Source organism: Hirundo rustica, chromosome 2, assembly GCF_015227805.2.
Source record: "Hirundo rustica isolate bHirRus1 chromosome 2, bHirRus1.pri.v3, whole genome shotgun sequence".
NCBI lineage: Eukaryota > Metazoa > Chordata > Aves > Passeriformes > Hirundinidae > Hirundo > Hirundo rustica.
The window spans coordinates 115,007,236-115,031,759 of NC_053451.1; the positions used below are offsets into that span (position 1 = coordinate 115,007,236).

Here is a 24,524-nt window from a genome sequence, read left to right on the forward strand (position 1 = left end):
TCTGCTCGATTCTGCCCCATACTGAAATGAAAAGTTGTAGCAGGAATATCTAGTTCGGGAATAAGCAGGGGAAAAAACAAACAAACAAAAAATCACCTCGGAGTTAAACTTGGCTGCCTCCCCCTCCTGCCAGGGTCAGATGGGATCCACAGCAGCTCTGTTTTCCCTCCAGGAAAAGCCAGGAGTTGGGATTGAGAGTCACAGGAGGAATTTGGACGGATGTAATTAGTCAGCTTTGAAGTTCGGATTTAAAAAGACGCACAGAATAGGTTGAAAGAATTAATCATTTATTTTGCACAGCATAAAATCGGATTCTTTACATAGTGTTTATCTGAAAATGGCAAGACCTGAAAGTACAAAGTATCAGGTTTTTTTGAAAATTGAGTAATGAGGCTTGACAGTAAGTGTGGTAGAGATCCTGACATAACCTGAAGATTGAATTAGAGACTATACCCCCTTTTTCCAAAGTTCTGATCCCATTTTCTTTTCAGTCGATGTTAAAAACAGTGTCTAATAAAAACCAAATCAAAACAATGGGTGAAGAAATGCCTCTGAAAGTTGGAACACTTTCCTTAAAGGTGAAATCCTTTCCACACTTCCTGAATTGCTATCAAATAACAGTTAATGTAGTGTTAAAAGCCTTAAAAGATCTCTGCATCTCCATATAAAATTTGCAATAAAAAACGTGAACTGCCTGTTTCAGGTAAGTCTTAAACACTGATCTTTTTATAGTTTATGCACACACAGAGTATTGGCTACCAAAGCAATTTTCCCCAGCACATATTGCAGTAATCCAGACTTTTGTGCTGTCAAGAAATTGTTGTCTTTTTATTACCCCTTCAACGTTCTCAACTCCCTTTTTTTTTTTTTTTTTTTTTTTACCACAGAATTTTCCAAAAGACAGCCATGCTGCAAATACACCCATTTAAACATTCATCTCTATAAGCCCTCTCTGAAAACACAGGAATAAACATGCACTTTGCAGGTTTGACTTGGCCCTGCGAAAATTTCCCTTGTTCAAGGAGGACGGGATGAGAGGCATGTTGCAAAAAATGTCCTTTATTGAAGTGTTTTGCCTAAATACACATTGCTGTAAGATCAGAGCAAACTCAGTTGCTCAGTTGGAATTTTTAGGACAAAAAAAAAAAAAAAAAGCCATGGAAGGAGCTGTCACCTGCTTAAGGAACAGCTCATTGCGGTTCTCCTCTCCACCCCTGCATTTCCCAAGGGCAGAGAAAAAGGAGAAGATACAGGAGCAGGGAATATTTCCAGGTGGGAAGTGAAAGAAGTCCAGGGAACTCAGTTAAATGCACAAAGGAGTTCTTGGCACACAGTAAAATTCAGGAACCATTGGCACAGGGAAAGTTCTGGCTCCAGTTCTTCTCCTAATGGCACTGCAAGTATTTTCACCTTACAGTTAATTTTTAAAGCATTAAGGAACTACTTTAAAGCAGGTCTGTGAATGGTAAACAAGAAAAACTTATTTTTGTTAGAAAGCTGAAATTGGAAAGTGGAGACCTTAATCTTTTAGCAACTTTTTTGGGGAGGGGAATGAGATGGGATAATAGCCTAGGAGACAAATCAGAAAAATAAGATTTACAGTGAATTGTTAGGACAATATATTTAAGTGTCTACTATCATTAAAAAAAAACCCAACAAACAAACAAACAAACAAACAAAAAACAAAAAAACCCCCCCACAACACTCATTGAGGGCTACTTTTTTTAAAAAAAATTCTAAAAATTACCTTTTGTGTTTTACTTTTTGGCTAGCTCAAAGGAAATTCTGTGTGTGCTTTCATGGTCTAATCTGAAATTCCCAGTATTTCAAAGACTACCTGACCACAAAGATCCAGCCGAATACAAACCATTCTTACATTACCACTGCACAGTCATTGATGTCAGCATGTTTTATGATTTCCTGCCCTGCTGCTTGCAAATGCCGCTGCTGGGGGTGAGAAACAGCATCATGTGCACTGTTACATGGAGAGGGGAATATTCAGCAGCTGGGCAATGATCCTACCTAAAGATGATCGTGCCCTGTCTTCACCTGGGAGTGGATAATTCCCAGTAGCACCAAAAGGCACCTTGGAGAGCTGGTTTCCAAAATATTTGGGCAAGTGGACCCTTGCCAAAGGAAATGGGGACTGTTGGATGTTGCACCTATAGCAGCTTCTCAGCAGCTGCTGTCTCTCTGTGGCTTTTGTGGTTTTGTATCTGTCTCACCCAGGGGTTTGGCTGAAGCCAAGTATTTCTGCTAGCATTCCCAAAGAGCTGTGAGCAGGATGCTGGATTACTCACAAGCCTGGATTAGCATCCAATTAAGCCTCAAATCCAGCAAATCTAACTGGCTCAGAAGATTGCTCGTATCCCATTACCAACCTGTCTTCACTTCTCTCAACAGCAGCAAGCACTCCAGCAGCCAGAAATGAACAATTTATCAATCAGAGAGTCAAGTTTGACAGGAACTAATGTCTTGGTAAAAAAGTACAGCTTTTTCTGAAAAGGAGCAATCTGTTATGCTCTTGCAATTTTTAATGAAGCTAAAGGCATCCTAATTATTTTTCTTCCCGTAATTCCCTTTAATTGCATCTCCATAGGTCACTGTACCAACACCCTTCATTACACCGCTCATATTGCTACTTATATTTGTTTCTGAGATGAGGATATGACAACCAACACCAGCCCAGTTGTTGGAAACCCCTACAGAAATCAAAACCACTTCCAGCAGGGCAATCATTTTGTAATACTGGAAAATTTATGGATCTCTCTTTCCCTCTCTGGAAATGCGCAGTGCTACGCAACTCTCACAAGCCTTTTAATATTTAAAAGGAAAAGCTTGGTAAACAAATGGCTCATCCTTCAGTAAGACAAAGCCAGCCAATACACAACAAGGAACTGCACTGGGTTGACTTTGGCTGATAAATTTTACAGCTGCTGAGCACAGGAGATACCAAAACCCCTCGATACACTGCACTTAGGTTGGTTCAACATTCACATCCTAAACTCAAACCTTAAAAAACTGAACAATCCCCTCCACCTAACTTCTTTTACAGGACCTGAACAAAAGCCTTATTAAAATGCTTCATCTCTTTCCCTCAGCATTTAAATTGTGCCAACCCCCCCCCCATGATAATATTTCTAAAACTTGCGAAGGCAGCGGGATAGAATTGACCTATCCCCAGGGCTGGGCTCAGGTTTAACCACTCGAACTCAAACCACACCCCCTCAAATCCCTGGCGATTGCACCTGGGATTTGATGGTATCAAATTACCCGCAAGGCTGGGGCCAAGGGAATGCAGCTTTCTGGCACTTTCCTGGGACATGGTGTTACATTCCCATCAGGGGAGAGCTGGGTCAGCAAGAAATATTGGTATTTCTTACAAGGGATGGTTTGGAGCACCGTGATTTGGAGCATCCTGTCTTCCATAATAAATAAAGGCTATTTTTCCAGTATCGTCTTTACTCAACACTCGGGTTTTTTTCATTCGTCTTCCCTCCTTTTTTTATTTTCTTAAAGTGTGGTTTATTCTTACACCTGAAGTTGGTTAACAGGAACATAATACATCTCAACATACCTATTTTTTTGAAATATATCAGGGAAAGAGACCACTATGAGTTACCAAGTGACTACATTTGGTTATGCTGTAGCCTGTCGCTGTGTTTCATCTTCCATACAAAACTGCTCGAGAGCATTATTTTTCTTAATGTGTTGTAGGCTAAAAATGAACCCTCAAGGGCTTCCATTGCTCTCCTTGTTGCCAGAGCAACAAAGCAATGCTCACCTGAATTTCTGCCAGTGTAAGTATCAATTTACAAGCCCAGATGAAGTTTGTGCTGCTCGCGGGTGTCACTCACAGCATTTTTACTACGAGCCACATTTTTAGTGTGAAGGAATGCCAGGAAAACTCAAGAATGTATCAGCATTTCATTTGTGCTACTTGGTTATTGCTCCTCTTCTTCCCAGTGTTTCCCTTAAAATATCCTGACCAATGACATTTAAAGGGAAAGGGTGATACTTAATACTTTTATATGAAATCCAGTGCACTAAGATGACTTTGCTCACCAGCTCAGAAGAAATCTCATTAAAAAAGCCTACTCAGAACCTTTCCCAATAAATTCCTTCCTAAAACTCTTTGTGGTGAGGAGATAGGAGGTTCTGAGGTGAGGGGGAGAAGTGAAGAAACTTTTTAAGAGCATACAAGTTGTTTTCACTTGTATTGGGAGATGGTTTATTGTTTAATACTGTCCATCCAAAATCCATACCGTGTTTCTGTTTGAAACAAGTGACAGAAGCATCACTTCTATTGCCATACGGTGGAAAAAGAAGGAATACGACTCTGAAGTTATTTGTTACATGTAAAACCAAACCCAGGGGGACGACGTGGAACTCTTAATTAAAAGATATTAAGAAAGAGATATGGAAAATTGAACACTGAGAAAACAGCTAAGCTCTATGGCTTATTTCATGTAATTCACAATTTTTCCCCTCTTGAAAACTAAGAGGCAGAGGAAGGAGACAAACTCAAAATTCCCTCCTGTTTCCAACTCCAAATTTCACGAGAAATCGTTTTCAGATGTTGGATCACAGCATCAATTATTTTACCCTACTGAGCCAAGCAATCTGAAGTGCAAGAACTGAAAAGAAAACCACAGGCACTTCCAGTTATGACATGAAAGACATAAGTTAGTTAAAAAACCTCAAACCCCACAGTGTTTTATTTTCACACACATGATGTGCACCTGTGTAAATGCACCATTCCTGAAAAAAAAAAATTTAAAAATCTTTCCTTATTCCATGCAGAGTCAGATGCGGAGGCAGTGTGAATCACAGAGGTATATGAAGGGATTTTAGGCAGAAAATTGTCTAGGCAAGGGATTGGGAAATTCAGAGCTAAGCTTTTTTTTTTTTTCCTCATTTCCCATACAGACAGCGAACTGCTCCGCTATCAAAATGCAAAGGAATACTTTTTCCTTTTTATATGTATTAAAAAATCCTCAGCCTTGCACTGTCTATCTTTCCAATCCAAACACTTAGGCCAGTGTTACAGAGAATTCTGCGACTAGAGAAAAGAAAAATTGCCCTATCTGCAAAGAAAACACCTCATTCTGACCTCAGCATGATGACCTGCACTTGCAGAGTGGAAGCCTGGTCAAATACATCCTCCCCTGCTCTCTCTCACTATTGTTTCCAGTCCCACCACGTGTTTGTTTTCACCCAGGCAGGACACACACACACTTTTCATTTGACTGGTGCCAAACTGGACACCTCCAACTACTGCTCGAGCTGAAAAACAAGCCAGCATGAAGACTTTCACTTCACAGCCTGTCCATAAAGACAGGTACTCCTCCTTTGAATTTATAGGTTGCTGAGCTCAGCCAAATTAAAACAAAAAACCCTTGTCTTTCTTATTTTGTTTTCTTTTTGTTACTTGCTCTCTAGAAATACAGCAGAACACAGACCTTGCTTTCTTGTCTGTCCATACATATGCAGATCAGCCTTTTCTAAATGTCAAACTCAGGAAAAAAACCAACAAAACCCCATATGAGGGGTGGAAACCAAAGGGTTTCTTTTTTACTTCTTTTTTTTTTTTTTTTTTTTTTTTTTTTGTGCACCAAAGTGGAAAGTCACAAAGTATTAATTTTTATAAAATCCAAAAAAAAAAAAAAAAAAAATTCAAAGCCAAGTAGTTCCATTTGGTTGTATGGAGCATCTTTGTGCTTCAAGACCAGTTCTAATCCACAGACTCACCAGTGGTAGCATCCTTGTAAATTAAGAGAGGTAGTCTTGTTTTACTCTAAGGCTGAACAAGTTTGTTTCCCAGTTTTCACCACCTTGGACTATTTTGTTACAGCTCTCAGGGAGGGCGACCCTCTCAAGTGGCAGCAGTGATCTTGAGGGAAAGAAACGACAAACCAACTTTTCTTCTCGATCTCCCTTCCTTTTTCTCTGCTGCTTAAATCTGACTTTTCTCCCTCCCCCACACCATAAGCACAGTTTCAAAAATAAACTGATGTAAACAGAAAGGAGTATTCATTTAATGCAATTAATAAGAAAGATTATTAATTTTTTTTTTCTCTTTTTCTACAGTCAGGGCTTGATTAGTTAGAAAATACTGACAGCTCCTTTTTTTTTTTCCGTGAAAGAGAGATGGACAATTTTGTTCAGACAGTGGAAGAACATCATGGTGTGGTTTTTTATCTTTTTTTTTTTAAAACTTTTTTTTAGGTTTTTCTTTTTTTAAAGAAGGTACTGTAGAGAGCACAAAGTCTCATTCTACTGCAGTAGCAAATCCAGTACCGTAGCACTTCAGAGGTGGTTAACAGTGCTTTGGTTCAGAACCGGTGTTAGAAAATAAAGCTATAAAAGTCACGATGCAGGATATTTGGTGGGAATTTTCAACAGCGTTTTGTAGGAACGTAGAAAGGACTGAGGAGGCATAGTCTCCTTCCCCTTGGCAGAGCTCTTTGTCCTCAGCCCTGTTTTTAAGTCTGTTTTTTTTGGGATCCAGCCTCTCACTTCCACCGGTGGCGCACGAGGGAGGACTCGTCGTTGACCACGTCGTTGTCCGTGTAGCGGTGCTGGCAGCGGGGTGGGATGAGCAGCAGGACGATCAGGACCAGCAGGATGATCCCACACAGGCTCATCAGGGCGTAGGAGGCGATCCAGAGCACGGGCTCGTGGAAGGAGACGCTGGAGACGCAGTTGCTGGCGACGTCCGCCGTGGTGAAAGGGCCCTCGATCTCGGAGACGGGAGCGCCGTCAACTTCTGGGGAGGTACAGAAAGGAAAGGATCAGGCCTTGCAGACACCATTTTAAAAGTACTTGTTTATCCCCCTCTCCCTCTGTCATTGCTCATCTCGGCACACTCGTGTTTTACCGAATTTCTCACTGCAAACAAAAATGCAAGAATCCCATGTTTATAAAAAGGGCCTCTGAAGCACAGGGAGATGGTGACTCTCCCACACCTCCACAGGCTGTCTAGGAGAGAACAGGAATTCAATCAGTCAAAGCCCAAAGCCCCTGGATCACTTCTTTGCCTCCGCACTCATCTTTCAAAAATATCCATTTAAATATCCTACAACATCCACCCTGGTGTAGGGCAGGGCCTGAGCAGTTTTTTTTTCCTTGTTTCTGGCATTTCCAACAACTGGAATGTGATTCTTTCATCTCCTGTGTTTGCTGTCTTCTTAGGGAGCAGCAGGAAGGTCTATCAGCTTCACAGACACCTTAAAGGACTTCATCCTAAGCACAAGGTGCAGTGTGGAAAGTAGCACAGACGCTCTTGTGGGTGAAAATCCAGAAGGAAGGGGAGGTGAGGCAGGAGAGCTGGGTGACAGCTGTCCACCAAAGGGGAGTAGAGGAGAGGAAAGTCAGTGTCAGGAGTAAGGAACAGGGACATGAAGGAACAACGGTGTTGGGCCAGGAGAACTAACCCAGCAACTCAAGAAATGATGACAAAGTTAAGGCAAGGAGCAGTCGTAATTCGCTTTTCTAGTCAGCTGCAGTTCCATGACACATCTGAGTATTTTTTCACAAAGACCTCAGTTTTAACTGTCCTGCTCGATTTTTCACACATTTTACATACAGGCACACTCTTGCCTGATTGGAAGCGATCCCATCCACTAAAAACTGCATCTCTTATTTTCACATATCTTAGTCACAACTGCTGAAACCACATTTAAAGAGATTACCATAAACTACCCCTTTGGAAGGAAGAAGGGATTTTGCAAAGGTGGACTTTAAAGTTCTTAAAAATATATATGTAGAATAGGTTGGTTGCTTTATCTGCATAGATTTTGGTCGTCATTCAGTTCCTGGCCTCGTAAGACCTTGTATTATTTTAAGATTTAGGTTTTGTTAGACGTAATTCAACTTAATTGTGGGCTGGTGTTGAAAGGGATAATCCTGCACCCTCACTCCTGTCCCTCAAAGCCTCTTTTGTGTTGGTGGAGGGAATGGGAGGCTGCAACTCGCAGATCAGATGGGAAACCAACTTTTACAACAAAAAAAATGCCCAAACAAGGAATTTTCTGTGGAACCACTCATCTGAACCAACCCTTTCTCCACCCCAAAGTGTGGGAAGACTCCTTTAGCAGGAATAAGCTGTGAGAGCAAACTGGGGGCACCCGAGGCTGCACCCACGAGGACCCTGGCACTGGTGAATAACCAAACACCCACTCCCCAAACTCATTAGATGGTAAAATTCTATCTAGAAGGTCTGTGGCAAAAATCCTTTTTGTCCAGAGCCCCAGGACTGTACTTCATCTGCCGTGCAATTATTTCTTCTGGACATCCTACCCCCTTGCAACATTGGTTTGTCTCTATGAAGTTCTGCAGCAACACCAAACTCAACAACATTTAACACCAATTTGTAATGCAAGGCCCAAGTGTCGTTACTTAGTTGTATTTTGAAGAAGTGGGGGGAAAAGAAAAAGCAGTACAATTTTCCACTTTGGAAATAGATTTGAAAATAAACAGTCTCTAATTAGTCATTATTTGGCTCCAGCACAATAATTACTCCTATTAAAGAAGAACACAAAACTGTTGCCATAGTGGCTGACATTTTAAACTGCATTTTGAGAATGCTTGATAGCAGCACAGCCTCTGCCTTCTTCCCTCCAAAAGGGAAAAAAAGTTTTCCCTCACACTCTTCCACCCCCAGAGAAATTGAGAGGAAATTTGCCTAAATTGTTCAAAGAAGCCTTTAACATAAACTAACGGTCACACACACTCAGTATATCACACATTAACTGAATTAGAGTATTTTTATGTATTCTTTTAGAATATCTGGTGGTACCTAACTACACTACTTTTATAACCTCGAATAAATGAAATTTTCTTCGTTGTTGATGATTACAAGATAAAAAAAGTACCTCTGGAAAAATGCTATTTTCAAGCATTTGTATAGAACTCAACACATGCTAGCTCACCCCCTTGGGTGGTTAAAAAGGCAGTAAATCTGGAATTAGATCAAATTTATCATAGAATTGTAAAATACAGCTTGAAAAGGGCCCCTGGAAGTCACCTAGACCAGGATCCTACTCAGGATCTGAGCAGGACTGTCAGGATCAACAGATCAGTTCTGCTGCAGATTTATGCAGACAAACCTTGTAGAATCCTGAGGATGGGGACCCTGTTTCAGTGCTGTACCACCCGCCTGGTGAAGAAAAAACTCCTCGTGTCCAATGTTCCTGAATGTAGCTGGTAGATGTTGCTCTTTGTTATGTAATTTCATTTTCACTTACCTTTTCCCACAGGGTTTTTTTTTTTTTTTTTTGCTTTGTTTTGTTTGTTTGGAAAGGGACCTTAAAGATGATCTAATTTAAATAGTTCTAGTTTTTTTTAACCAGTTTTCTAGTTATGTTCAAAGCCCCATCCAACCTGGCCTTGAACATTTCCAGGTTGTTTCACTAAAACCAATTTGTTGAACTGAACGTCTTGTCTCAAGATGGGACCTGATCCAAAAACCTGTCCTAGTCCTCCTGTAAACACTAGGTTATCAAGAGGCAACTCAAAATTATTTGTCTGAGTAAGTCTTGAAGGGTTTCACGTAATGAGGAAAAGGCAAATTTCCTGCTACAATGGAATATCTTCCTGCAGCCATCTAACTTTCCTCGTTCTTGGGACATCCTGGAGAATGAAAATGGTCCAAGGAATAATGTGTGATAAGCCAGCTCTCATCTCTAGCCAAGTCTGAAAACTGACCTGGAAGTTCATGAAATGAAGGTTTTTAGTCTTGTTCTCATAATTTTTGCATTCATCACGTACAGCTCTAACACCTTATTAAAACACGGATTTAATTTAACGTTCACACCAAGGAAGCAAAGGTCATTGTAAAGCCACACCAAAGGTCTTTGACATTCCTCTGTTTCTGAAGAATTGAGCCACCAATAATTCAGTTTAATTTATGCCCACGAGCTGACTAGAAGGCTCCAATAAATGCCATTAATATAGTGCTGGAACCCTGGGAGCTGAGAATTTCAGGGTTTCTGTGCTGACAGGCACTGACCCCCAAGAAAACACTGCATTTGACCTGAGGCCGTGGAGAAGGCTTCCAAAACTGAATGACAGGGATTATGGGTGTGTAGTTTGAATTGAAGCATGTGATATCACAGGGTGGAAAACTGAGAGTTTATGGTTTTAGAATATAGTAATATATATAAAGCAATGTGGATGATTTAGGGCAGAGACTAAGTCCTTCTTTTTCACGGTCTCGGGTGGTTTCTTGTAATTGGGTAGAAAAATCTGTATTGAATGCCATGGGTGGTTGGTTATTGGGTTAAAAGTAAAAATTATTTAGGTGTCATTGCATAATTGGACAATTTGTGCTTAAAAGACCTTGGAAAGAGATAAAGACTGAGCTATTTTTCACTTTGCTAGCCAGAGCTCACAACTTGTGAGACTGTGCTCTAGATAAGAATTAATAAACATCTGAGTCTGAACACAAACTGCGTCTCTCGAGCATTTAATCCCGGCTCTAACAACAGAAGAGAAGATGAAAACACCACAATATAGCGCTGGGGAGGGCATGGCTGGCCTCCATGGGAAGCCAGTTAGGCAGCTTAATCCCTCATCCTGCACCAACGCTCACCACCAGCAGCCGTGGCTCTCTGATCAAAGTGCTGTTAAATATGGGAACCACAAGCTGTGAAGAAGTGAAGCTCAGCACAGCTGGCACAACCCAGAGAGATGTCATCTGCCCCGTGTGAGTAGGACCTGACAACTCCGTGTGTCCTGTCTCATCTCAGCCACTCTGCAATGATTCCTCAGGAAGCTGAGTTCCTGGGTTAGGCATATGCAGAAAACATGGACAAGGAGACAAGGAGGAAATGTCTTGGGAGCACCAGCTGGGTGTAATCACGTCCAAACTCATGGAAATTCCAATGACAGCTCTATTCAGCAAGCTCAGTTCTTCCTCTCTGGCAGAACTACGCGGTCTAACTATGCTTGCAGGCAGCAATATTAACACCAAGGTGTTATTATGGTTCCCCCATCATTTTTCTCAACAAAGAAGGACTGGCAAAGCAGTTCTAAAGCCCAGCAGCTGCCTCATGTCCCCCTTCCTCCTTCCACTGACAGCTGCAGCAGGACAGGAGGCAGCTCCAGCTGCAGTCAGGAGGCACCAGGAAGAACGAAAGGCAGGAAAACCTGGCCTGCAGCATTTGTCCAGTTACACCCCCCTGCCAGATGCCTTCAAAACATGTCTTTCATCATTGCATGGCACCTCACAGAAGCGTCCATGAAGCAACTCATATCAATATCCGGATTTTCTCAGGGCGCGAGCTCAAAGCTGACAAGTCTAAGCTGGTTAACAATGCAGAGATTAAAAAAAAAAAACCCAAAAACAAAACAAACTATAAAACTGCCCTAGAGCTACAACTCAGCCAACCAGTATCTCTGCTTTTCCCCTCTGTGACTGCATTAAGCACTTCAGTCCCAACTACCTTTACCTTCTCTAAGACCTTAAAGAAGCACTGCCAGTTCCAGTCCTTTTCCCATGAAAACCTCAGGTGAGACAATGTTTTCCAGGCCATAGACCACTCCTGTTTGGGACACAGACCTGAATATGGGTGCACATCTCTCGGTTTATAGTTCTGAGATTCAGGTGGTTTTAGAGTCTTTTCGCCTTTTGTAAAGCTCTGAGCTAAACGCAAGAAAGAGACGGAGTCTTCACGTTCTGATTTTTCAAGGTTGCGCGCTTTGTTTATTGTTTCTTCTCTTACAAATTTTCTCAGTGCCCAACAAAGGTCTGTGCAGCTGCTTGGGCATCTGGTGACTCCTCCCGCATTGGGCTATCGCTATCTTTTATACTAATTGCTACGTATTCTTTATTTATCATTATTTGCCAATACCTATCACTTATACTAAACAGGTCATCTCTACTTTGACCCAATCTCTTTAAACTACTTTGTGCCACCGTCACTGCAGAAAATGGAGTGAGGGAAGAAGAAAGAAGAAGCAGGAGACAACGCCCCAAATCCTCCATCTTGCTCCCATTCACTTCAATACTAAAAACCCAAACCTACTGTTTTATCACCCTGTGATAAGCTAAACTCCAATCTTTCACACTCTTGTGGCCTGCAATCCATCCCGCAGTGCAGGAAGCCTCTCCCATGGACTGGGATCAAAGCCAATGTCCCTCTGGGCTCTGTTCCAGGGTCCCAGACCCCCCTGCCCAGGTCTCTGACCCTCCAGGGCAGCCAAAGGAATGCCCTGGACTCCAACACACATCCTTCCCCTCCTCTCCCATATTGGAGTTCTTGTGATGTCAAAGCAATGTCTGAACAACAAGGGGAGGAAACCTCAAAACTTTTGGGTTTCAGCTGCCCTTGGTGAGAAAAGAGAAATCATGAAAGCTAACCAGCACAGTAAAATCAGCCAAAAATGATGAGCTTTTTCACATCTCCTCAGCAGCTAGTTAATAAATTAATGGCTTTCTGCTTACAATGAGAAAAGTAATTGTTTAGAATTAACACACACTCCCATTTTCACCTCAGCCCTTTCTTTGTGATTTTCTGAGGGGCTAAATAGGCTCAATTTACATTAAGAGACAAGTGTGAGCAAGGAACTCCACTGCACACCGAGCTGGCTGAAGAATCCATTTATGCACAGCTTGGAGCAGGAACCAGCTCAAAACGAAGCTGCATTAAAAACAGGGACTGGTCTGACATAACTGTTGGGGAAACTGCACACACAGACAGATGTCCCAGAAAGATCATCCCAGCACAGATACCCAGAGCTGAGGCTGATTCACTTCATGCCAAAAGATACAATACAGTTTTGGTTTCCTTCTCTCTCTCCCTCTTTTTTTTTTTTTTTTTTGTCCCCTCTTCCTTTGAAATGTGAATAGCTTGGAATTTCTTTAAAATAAACCCTCCACGCTGTGGGAGGGACCACACTTTCCGCCAACAGATGGAAACACCTTTTTTCCGTCAAAGGTGTTTCTCTGAGTTTCCTCACTCCCCAAATGCTGAGAAATTATTCTCTTACCTGCACAGGGACTCACTGCAAAGCCCACTCTCCTCTGGGCTCTGTCAAAGATGACATAAAATCCTTCCATGACTGTAGCACCGATGACCAGAGCGTTTGTGGAGGAGGAGATGCCAAATCGGTAGCACTGCAAATTATCTCCTATCACAAGGATGGGTTGAATATAAAGCTGTTAAAAATAAAATAAAATAAAAAAAAATTAAAAATAAAATGGAAGCCAGAGTGTAAAAAAGCAACATCTCACAGCAGGTAGAAGTTCAGACTTTTTCATTTTTACAGTTCAGGCATGAAAATTCCATTGGAAATAGGGAATGGATGGGGGCAAACACATTTTTGTACACGATTTAAGACTGGTCAAAGCTAACAGGCAGGTAAAAGTTAAAGCTCGTGGATTCTAAAATAAATTTGAACACAGTCATCATGACATGCAGGTCAACAGCAAATTCTCGAGATTCTGACTTTTTACTATGTTTTCCATAAGGGAAGGATGGCTGAGGAAGAACTTGGGAGATGAACTCAAATTGGAGAATTTAGTTATTAAAGGAATTATTAGGACGGAGTTGATTCAGAGAGCATTCAGTGTCAGCTTCCAGGTTCTAGATTTTATAAATTCAAGTCACATTTCACCCCCTGTCTCCTCAGGGAAGATGAATGATTGCCAAGCTACGTGATCAATACAGAAAAAGCTTATCATAAGGCTTTACTATATTTCAAGTTAAAATGTACTTAATAGGTTCATTCTTTCCTTTGCTCCAGCCTGTCCCTTGAGGTAAAAGAATGTATTAGTAATGTTAGAGGATACCAGCCTGTACTGCAACTCATACTGGGAGGGAAAGCCAGAGAAGAAAAACAAAAGTGGCACATTATATTCTAAATATAATGGAGTGGATGGAATATTAATAAAAGATAAACCAGGCAAGTTACAGAAACTGGTGAAGAGCTCAGAAAGGGTCATTGCCAAGACTTTCGTATTCAGAAGTGCTCCAACTCAAAATGCCACGAGAAACAAATCAATTCCCTTCCCAAAACGAGAAGATCAAAACGAGCAGAGACATTCTGTATTGACATCTGATGTGGCCAAAGGTTATGAAAACAAAACAAAATCTTGCCCTTTTTTCCCTAAGAAATTGAAAAAAAAAATTCCCAACTAGATGGACTGCACTGAGAGGGAAACTGTGCTTTGTCCCTTTCTTTTTTTCTTTTAGGTTTGACAAGATTGTTATTTTCCCTATTTAAAAATTGATTTTTAAAATTTGATTAAAAAAGGTTTCCCTCGCAGGCAATAAGCCAGTCCACTATTACTGCTAAAAACAGCTCCTATTTTTTAAGAGCATGTGCTTTATAATAGTAAAAATAAATGCAGAGATGAATAAACAAAGAAGGTTGAGACCTGTGGTAGGATAGAGATCCGAAACGACCTACTGGAGTTCTCATCCCTCAGGTAAATGGAGAGTTTGGGAAATAAGGACCAGGGCTTTTCAGTTCTATCCCAGCATGCAAGCTGTGAGCCAGTCCAGAAACCAGAAGAGAATTCTTGTATCTGCAAAACAAACCAGCCACACAAAATTATTCTTAGAGATTACAGGCATTTTGAAAGATTTTTGTGAATGATCACTACCACTATTCGATAGGCCTTTCATTTCCAGGGGGAAATTCAAGAACACAAATCTGAGCTGCTTCTTTAAGGACCAAAGCAAAAACCCAAACCCCAACGTCCAAACCGAGGTGTTTCGTAACCCATCATGACCTGGAGAAGGGGGAAGAGGCAAAAGCAACTTTAACTCTCCCTTCCCTCCCCTTTTTTGTCTCATTATTTCCTCTACTGCAGTGAACACACGTGGCCTCCCTGAGCAATCACTCCCACAATGGGATTTTACTGCCTCCCCCCCTCCTCTCTGACCAAACACCGACGTTTTGAAGCAGCATTTGGCATTTTATAAAAAAACAACAAACCAAAATACAAACCACGTGAATATATAATGAGAGAATGAGGTCACCTCCCTTCCTCATGCACCTACAGCTTCTTGCTCAGCTTCAGGGTTTTGAAGCCAAAGGCTAAGCTAAAAATCTCCTGGCACCTAAGAGAATCAAGGTTTGCTGTAGTGCAAAGAAACACATCCCTCTGTCTCTTTTGCTGCCCTGTCACTCCCTACCAGTACAACCTGACATGCTTTTGAAATAAAACTGATTCACGGTACTATGTAATATATCCATGGAGCTAACAAAACAAAAAGCCAACCCCTACAGAGCTTGTTTGGCTAACACAAATATCTTGCTCAATCTTCCTGCTCCCTGAAGCTGGACCTGCTGCCAGACCCGAGCAAAACCTTTCCTCGTGTTACTGCTTTACTTTGGTTGGTTCTTGTTCACCCACGAAGCAGCATCGAGGGAGGAGCTCGGTCTGAGCCTGCACAGCCAAAGCCCCCTGTCATGGTGAAGGAAAAAGATGGAATCCAGCCTCTGCACTCTCCTAATTTGTATTTCTCAGTGATATCGATGATTCCATAAGCGTCAGCTCATTTGTTAAATTATAGCATTTTACAGGTGACAGGCACTCACCCCTTGCCACACACCTGCCAAGGAAGTGTTTGTTAGGGCTGCACAGAGACTCCTTCACGTTTCCAAGTGCTCTGCTCCTTTCTGGGGCCTCTACAAGCACTCATGTGAACAAGGAGATTTACCACCACAAACAGACCCTTCACCCTGAACTCTCAGTTCATGCTGAAGTGCTTCCCTTGGCACTACAGGGCAGAACTCTCTTCCCTCGCCGCTGAGTCTCAGGCCAAACCTGCTGAGAAATACAGTTCTCCTCTTTCCATTTTGTCTTGAAAAGCAGGTCTGAGAAAAATGGCAAGGTACCACCCAGCCAGGTGAGGCCAAGCCTATAAAGTGCTCTGTTTTAAGTGCCTGCTCTAATTTCCCAGAAAGGCTCCTTAATGCATTGCATTTCTTTCCCGTCCTTCTGCACGCTGCAGCAATGCATGTGGGAGATTTGAGAGCATGATGCCCAAAAGACTATTAAAATTAGTGTTATCTGAGCCTACCTTCGCTCAACTTTTTATTTTATTATTAACATTGAATTACTGCTGTCCTGTTCAGCTCAGTGGGGTGTAGCAGGTGCCCCCCCTCTCCCTGGCTCATCTCTGCCCATCTGCCAAAATCACCACCCTTAACACCAAACTGCATCATAACAGCAGCTCCCTGAAAGACTTCAGTCCACATAATTTAAATTTGAAGAACCATCTGCCCCACTAAAGAGCACAGAGCTCACAGCCTTGTTTTTTAACCAAGCTGAATAAAGAAATGTGTCATGCACAGTTATCCCAGCGTGTCTGGGAAATGACATCTGGATGGGGTGCTGATAACAAGCTATGAGGAGCAGAACTTGTTAACCTGGCTCACCTGTGGTCAGAAAAGTGTGTCTGACTACAGCAGATGATTTTTTTTTCAGTGGTACATCTCCTGCCAGAAGCACAGAACTGCAGTACAATTGCTGAAAATACCCATTTTCCTGACATTGCTCCTACACAGCTAGAATCTCATCCTTGCACCCTGTAACTACTTTCTTATTTAGTGGACTATCTCCTTTGTTTAGAGCTGTCAAAGTAAATTGTGGGGTGTGTGCAGGGAAAGGGGTACAGCAGGAAGATCTTTGAGATTAAAAAGAACTCAGAAAAAAAGCTACTTGATGCATTTTTAATAGGAACAGAAAGAAAAAAAAACAAACATTAAGGAGACTGAATGGTTCCCCTCTAATACCTTATTGATCAGTCCACTGTTTCCTTGTCAGGTGGAAGTTTAAATGTCCTGACCAATATCAGAGGGTGTATTGGATTATGTAACCTAAAAATGTGTATTCTGTTTCATCTGTTGAAAGCTGGTTTTGGGAGATGTGTTATCTTCCTTACTCCAGGGGGGAAGGAGGAGGATGCCTCCTGATAATGGCCCAGCCATTAAACCCAGGTGGGGCAGTGTTTCTTATCTCTGTCACCACCCCTCCATCCTCCAGGGGACATCTTCTGATAATGGGCCATCAGGGCCCACCAATGCCATGACACATTCCATCATCCCATTGGGAGATGCTCCACCCAGTGTGGGAGGAGCCAACTGTTCCCAACTTGATAAAAACTGGGAATGAAGGACACAAGGGATCCTGTTTGTCCACTGGATTCCTGGAGGAAGGTTGGATCCATCTCATCACCACTGGACTTTCTGCAGCACCATCTCTACTCCACAGAACCACATCTGTTACTCCAGGAGGATTTATTTGGACTGCTTCCAACACCCTGACCACCAGGGTGCCAGGTCGTATCCCTGACTCTGTCAGGTTTCTTCCAGGATCTTTGTTTGCTTCCTTGATTGTTTTTTTTGTACTGCTACATTTGTATTTTCCTTTTTTAAATATTCCTAGTAAAGAACTGTTACTCCTATTTCCCATATCTTTGCCTGAGCCCTAATTGCAAAATTATAATAATTTGGACGGAAGGGGGTTTACATTCTCCATTCCAAGGGAGGCTCTAGTTTCTCCTGGCAGACAACTGCCTTTCAAAACCAAGATAGAGGGGAGTGTGGACCACTGTGACCCACTCCCCAAGAGGATTCCTTATCCACAGGAGCATGTTACAGGAGCTCTTGGGGTGGCTTCTTTCAGTTCTCCCCCACATGGACTGAAATTGTTCCAGCCAACACTTAAGTGTTGTGCAAAGAGAAGAACCCGTAACTGGTACATTTATTTCAGATACTGGACATCTGCAGGCAGTGAAGAACACTTCATGCCAAATCTCTGCTCTCAATCAAGTAGGAGAAAGGATCCCAATCTTGAATTATCAGCACACAGGCAAGCACTCTGTCTTTGGGGCAGCTGCTAACTGTGTTTCCTGTGATTTGCATCAACAACCACTGTCTGATTGTGAGTCCCTGACAAAAATATCAAGTCTGTTCACACTGAAATAGCTGGTGTTTATTCTTTCTCTTTAACCTTCTCGGTGCTGTTCCTTGTATTGAACAAAAATTTATGAATAGTTTTTATTAACCAGAAAACGCTGCTTCAGCCATTCTACGCACAGAGAACTCCACCATCCCCATGCCCTACTTCCAAAGCCCACTCTGTTTCCAAAGAAAGATGCTTTTGAACATAAATAATTCAATAATGAAGGTCAAAAGCAGCTTTATTGATATGAATAATCCTAATGAATGGCATTTATTCTAGACAGCACTAAGAATTATACTTGGAAAGGAACTGCTTGCAGCAGCAGGTTCTCCTACTTTATAAACACTCTGTTTTGAATGAAAAGACTGATTTTTGCACTCTTAATACTTTTAATCAGAGCAACAGGGATTATGTCCGTGTTTCTGAAATGCTTAGAATAAAACACTCCATCTCTGCCCTATTTCTGATGCATTTCCATACACACACTTCTTGTCTGCACTCGTGGCCCCCCCTTTTCCCTACTCTCTTTTTTTTTTTTTCCCCCACCTCTTCCTTCCCATCAAAGGCCATCAGTCATTTCTCTCTTATTAACAGGGCTAGACCAGGGAAGGTTCTGCTCCCCTCAGGTGAGAAACCCATGACTTGCAAGGCAGGCAGCAGAGATGACACTCCTTTCAAAGACCCTGTGATCCTTTAACAGGAATTTCACATTTTTGAGCAGGTTTCGTGGCGTTTTCTTACCAGGGACGTGCGAGCTATTGCCTGCACCACGGCACTGAAGACTTTCTCTGGCAGTCGAAGGAGAGTGGTTCCACTGTCTACTATGGCTTTATCAGCATTGTACTGGGGAGAGGAGGAAAAAAAAAACAAACAAAAAAGGAGAGAAGTTGTAGGCTGTAGTTCCTGTAATGCAGACCCCACTGTCTCCTAACCAGAACAAAGCTGTTCCTTTTTTTTGGCAGCTGCCTTCCCAGAACTGCGTGTCATACTTGTCAGCAGCTCTCTCCAGCTGACAGCTTCGATTCCAGTGAAATCTGAGAGCAAAAAGAAAGCAAGATGCCATCAGCCTAGACACAAAGGTGGGTTTATCTGCACCGGTCAGGAAATTACTGTGTCACCACAGCTGGTGCAAATGGTCCCACTGCTGTAAAAAAGTGAAGTCTGGCCCCTCTCAGAGGGGGCAAAAGCACTTTAATACTCACTAGGGAGGTGTTGAACACCCTGACCCAGCTTCCAAGCCCGGAATCAAGGTCACTGCTAGCATGGGTGCAACTCTAGTTTAAACACAGAAGCCTGTTTTAATGGCTGGGATATCTAATGTGAGAATAATGGGAGCAAATTAGGCCTTCTTACATGTCTGTACTGGCTCGAGAGTACAAATGCCACACCTTTATCTCACAGTTGCTGAAAACCCCTAAAACACAAAAAAACCCAAAGAAACCTGGACTTTTGGTCTTGCTGCCCTGAAATCTGCACAGAAAACCACCCATAGCAAATAGCTCTCTTACCACTAAAAGTTCAACCCTAAAATTAAGAGATTTCAGCAACCTCCAGGTACAGTAAATGAGGTATAAACTTTTAAAAGGGGAATTTTTTTGCTTGTTTTTTTCATGAACTCTCTAAAAACTATGATTAACTGTGGGGGAAAAAAAAAAAAAGCAAGTAGCAGTGGCAGCTATTTGCATTAACTACTTTTGCTGCCAGCTTAGGCAGCAGGATTAATATAACTGAACTGTGACATGTTTATGGCATAATCATAAGACACAGGATGATATACAGCCTAAGCTACTTAGGAAGAGGTCAAACAGCAAGTGAATTTAAAATACCCTGGTTTAGATGTTATCAAGTCACGTGGAGTCCCTTTAGTGTGGTATAAATAATAATAATAATATATAAAAATATATACATTTTATATATAATTTATACAAATTATGTATTTATGTAATTTATATAAATATATTAAATATATATATATATAAATAAAACACACCAAAAAAGTAAGAAAAACTAACTCTGAGCGTTATTTCCACGTTTCTTTTTGAAAGAGCTGCTATGGGGCTGCCATACAGAGCTCTCAGGAAAGCAAACAGGAAACCATTTATTACACACTCGGAAATACTTCTAAAGAGTGGGGAGAAATGCCAAGGCATTTTGGAGTCCATTTCAACAGATTTGTACCACAAAATACACAATCACTGGCATCCCGGAATGCCACCCTTGGGGGAAAAAAAAAAAAAAAAAAAAAAAAAAAAGAGTGAGAAGAGTTGACCATTGATATAAAGCTGTGCAAAAATCTGTGAGTAGCAGGATTGCTCACACTGGGAACAATGAGCACACCTGGTTTTGCCTTCTTGGCTTTCCTGGTTAATATTTACCAGTGCAAAGTGCATTTCTGGCGGCTCAGGACTTCTCCCAGCGCCCTGGCTGCCAGGCTCATGGCCACAGCTGTGCTGGAGCTCTGGACACATTCCCAGCATTGAAGCAAGAGGACAACTTTTCCCTGGCAAGGAAAGGAGCAGTGCCTGGTGAAGGCTGCGAAAAAAAAAAAGTTCCATTTCCTAGAGAACAACAGAGAGGAGAGAGGGCACATAGCTCCTCATCCCAGAGTGAATCACGCATCCTCTGCGAGCTCCCAAGCAGCCAAACTTTAATTGTACTGCTCCTGTTCTACTGCTCTTCCTCTGAATTTCTGTGGGAAGGTCTCCTTTGATCCAGGAAGGCTTGATCCTTCTGCACCAGTGAAAGCAACCCCTGGCTCAGAAAAGTGCAACAATTACAGGAAACTTTCCTGACACACCACTGAATTTTTCAGTGAGCTGTTTTCTGGCAGAGGTGTGGATTAAACCACTGAAGGGCTCCCCTTCAAAAACATGTTGACTGTTTTTTAAGGCAAGAAAGAAAAGCAAACATTTACTTTAAAGGAGCAGTGGTTTTGTTTTCCTCACAGCACAATAGAGAGAGGCATTTAAACAGACCTTGTTCTGCTTATTGAGTTGAAAGATGCTGCGACTCATTTTAAATAATTGATACGGCGATACGATTCCAATACTTTGCATGGAAATATAATATTTATGCACGTGTAATATTGTAATCATGAATTTCACTTAATTTATATGAACTGTAAGAACTTTAAACTTATCACGTCCCATTTATCTCCAACTAAGACCATGAGAGTAAAACAAAATTAGGATGTCTAAAGAAATTGGGGCATAAAAAATACGGAACGAAAATCAAAACATGAATAGCAACAAGCAAGAGTAAGAAAGAGATAAAGCACACACATACACATATATCTTCCACAAAAAGAAAAAAGAAAAATGGCTTCGGAATAAAAATTGCAACAGCACAGTCTCATTAGACTGATCCAGATACAGCGGAACATTATTCCTAATAGAAACAGAAAGCTTATCCATCAGGAATAATAACTGCCAGCCGTAAGAGAACAAAAGTTGATTGCAAAAACATAAAATAAAAAAGGAAGCCTAGGATGAGAACTTTAGGAAGCAGCTCAGGGTGACACCTGTCCACTGCCATCACGAGTTGTGAGCTTAGACAGCTCCACAGGGGTCAGTCCAAAATCTCCCACTTCCTCAGTTTGACCAGAACTGCTTTAATTCAGTTCTCAGGAGACTGCAATGCACACCTGCTTGCCAAGACAAAACTGACCAATTAGGGTTCATTTTTTTCTTTTTTCCCTCGGCCAAACTTGTATTTCACAGAGACAGGAACACAGAAGGGCCAATACCTCTCTGCAGTCCAGCTCGAGGTTCTGTCCCCCGACCTCCAGTTTGAGGATTTCCACCTGGTAGTACCACTCCTCCTTGATGGGTGTGTACCAGATATCCCCCGTGTACAGGCTCGGCTCAATTCCACCCAGCACCTGAGGGGAAGGAGAACAGAAATCACACACACTAAAATCCCACACGTTTAGTTTTGGGGCACACAGAAAGGGGGATATTTAATCGTGATACTCAGGGGCATGGAAGTTTTAGTTTAGAGTCGCTTGCTAGGATTTGACGGCCAAGTTCTCGGCCAGCAACAGAGCAGTGTGAAACATCTAGATATTAAACAGATTGTGCTTCAAACAGAATTCCCATACTGGGCCAAATTATCAGCATTTTCACCTACAGCCTCACACTGTATCATGAAAACTCCACTGTCTAAAATTAAAACAGTATCTTCAGTGATTAAATCCAGGCAATTATAAAAATGGGACAGAATAAGAAACTTACACGTGAAAAATTTGCTTTATCAGACCTGAAAAGCTTCAATACTGTCCAAGAAGATTTCAGTTTTTCTTACACACATCCCAAATGGAATCCCATGCTGTCACTGCCATCACTATTAGCTTCCATCAAAACTGAGGCTGAGGATGGCTGGGAGCATCTGTGGATTCCGACTCTGAACTAAACCTAAGGAATTTCTCTCTTGGTCTTCAGTTATGTGAATAACATTTACAGTATGTGAATTCTCTTCAAAATTAAGCATTTGTGACCAGCTCCTGTGCTGAGATGTTTATTTCAGCATCATTTGGGAACAGTCATTCCATCTACCAGTTCCAGATACATAATGGGCCAATTCATGGCACCACTAAAGATGATGGAAAGACTTCCCAGAGTAACAGCAAGCAGGAGATCTGATCAACAGATTTTCCCTTTTAATATGTTGTTGGCAAAAAAAAAAAAAAAAAAGCCCCCTGATTCCTCTCCCCCTTTTCACATCATGTAAAATAAATAAATAAATTTACTGCAGCATTTTTATGAGATTGAACAAATTTATCAGCTGAATAAGGGACTACTCAGTTTGAGAAAAATAGCAGAATCTGCCCTGAGGAAACACCACAACATTCATGTTTTTCTTTGTTAAAAGATGAAAAGTTTACTCAAACTTGAGAGGGAAAAAACAGAATTGAGAACGAAAATAAATAACACTCAAATTTTGCCTGAGGGCTTAACTTTTCTTTAAAAAAAAAAAAGACAGAAAGCATATGTAAAATACAAAAATATATTTAAACACTAAATTTGGCAGAAACAGGATAGTCAGAGAAAAGAGGGAGAGAGATGAACAGAGATATATCTTCCCTCTCCTATTGACAGATACCCACAAGACTACCTCCGTTGGTACCACTTCCAGAAACAGGGAGTCCAGCACCACACATCTGCAGGGAGAAAATGTTGGGGATCGCTGCCTGCCTCACGAGGGAGTCAAAGAATGTCTCCACAGAACTCGAAGGCTTGACGGTGAAAAGCAAAACAAATGGAAAAAAAAAAAAAAAAAAAAGAATTGCAGGGCTCATTAGAAAGTTTCTTCGCAGAAATCAGCAAATCATTCAAACAAGACCACTTTTCATGAGTAAATTGAATTTCTGACAAGCAGCTGATGAAAGGTCTAGGTATAATAAGCCATTAAAACCCCAATATCTGTCATTTTTCTGTTTCTGCTGTTTTTAAAAACATTTTTACTCTTGACCACTGTCAGCACTGCTGCCACCCAATCCCTAAAACACAGGAGTCATTTTCAATTGCAGCTTCCAAGCCCAAACACCAATTTCAGGCAGAAACTCTCACCGATATCTTCTGTTTGGAAAGGACTCTGTGTTATTAGAACACAAACATAACTTGCCTTTCATGCCTTTCCACAGTCAAAAAAGCAGAATTTTAAAGTGAAGATTTTCAGTTTTTCAACACTATTGAATTCTGACAAACTTTGAGTTCAGTGGCCCTAATTTCCTCTCTTTTCTCTTAAAGAACTTCATATCCAAGCACGCTCTCTTCAGCTGGTTACTGGCCAGCAGGTTCTTCCTGACACTGCAGGTCCTGTTCTCCTTTGCAGTCACTGGAGTGCTGCAATTTCCCTGTAATTCACATTTGTGTGCACTGAGGTCAGAGAGTCCAAGTGCTCTCACTACACAAAACCCAGAGCAGCCTCAGAGGCCAACAACCCTGAAGTCCTTGGAAGAAGGGAAGAACAAATGCCCTGAGTACTCTGCCCAAAGCAGAGTTTGAGAAGCTCCTCTCCTCTCCTCTCCTCTCCTCTCCTCTCCTCTCCTCTCCTCTCCTCTCCTCTCCTCTCCTCTCCTCTCCTCTCCTCTCCTCTCCTCTCCTCTCCTCTCCTCTCCTCTCCTCTCCTCTCCTCCTCCTCTCCTCTCCTCTCCTCTCCTCTCCTCTCCTCTCCTCTCCTCTCCTCTCCTCTCCTCTCCTCTCCTCTCCTGTCTCTCCCACAACTCTGGAGTAAATCAGACTCATCAGGCAGTGCTGAATCGTTTGTTCTGTCTGGTTAGGACTCACTTTGGGATCTGAAGCTTGAAAATTACGACTCTGTAGTTTTCCAATCACTTTTTCAGTTTTAGATTTTAGCGTTATACATTTTGGACTATAAATTTCACGTCTTAATTGAATCTTCTGCCTGAATTTCCTGCCTCCAGAGGAGCAGGATGTGCTTGGTTCTATGTTCCTGGAAATACTGTGGCTAATATTTGTTCTGAAATTATCCATCCACCTCAACTTTTACTTGATGAACAGAGAATGTCCTAGAATGACCTGCCGAGGGCTTAGCCTTGGACCATTTCGAGAAGTATCGTCATACCTCCCTCCACACACAT

At 41.8% G+C, this 24,524-nt stretch overlaps 1 protein-coding gene across 1 annotated transcript in view; it reads right to left on the reverse strand.

The window, feature by feature from the left end:
• Window positions 1-1,731: 1,731 nt before the first annotated feature.
• Window positions 1,732-24,524, reverse strand: part of BACE2 (beta-secretase 2) — a 55,144-nt gene continuing 32,351 nt past the window's right edge. Inside the window, exons 4-9 of the mRNA XM_040056436.2 lie at window positions 23,028-23,156; window positions 21,669-21,803; window positions 18,665-18,766; window positions 14,384-14,533; window positions 12,994-13,162; window positions 1,732-6,769 (exon numbers count right to left, since the gene is read on the reverse strand). Coding sequence (XP_039912370.1) covers window positions 6,516-6,769; window positions 12,994-13,162; window positions 14,384-14,533; window positions 18,665-18,766; window positions 21,669-21,803; window positions 23,028-23,156 — 939 coding nt within the window. The 3' untranslated portion in view covers window positions 1,732-6,515. The remainder of the gene's footprint in view (window positions 6,770-12,993; window positions 13,163-14,383; window positions 14,534-18,664; window positions 18,767-21,668; window positions 21,804-23,027; window positions 23,157-24,524) is intronic.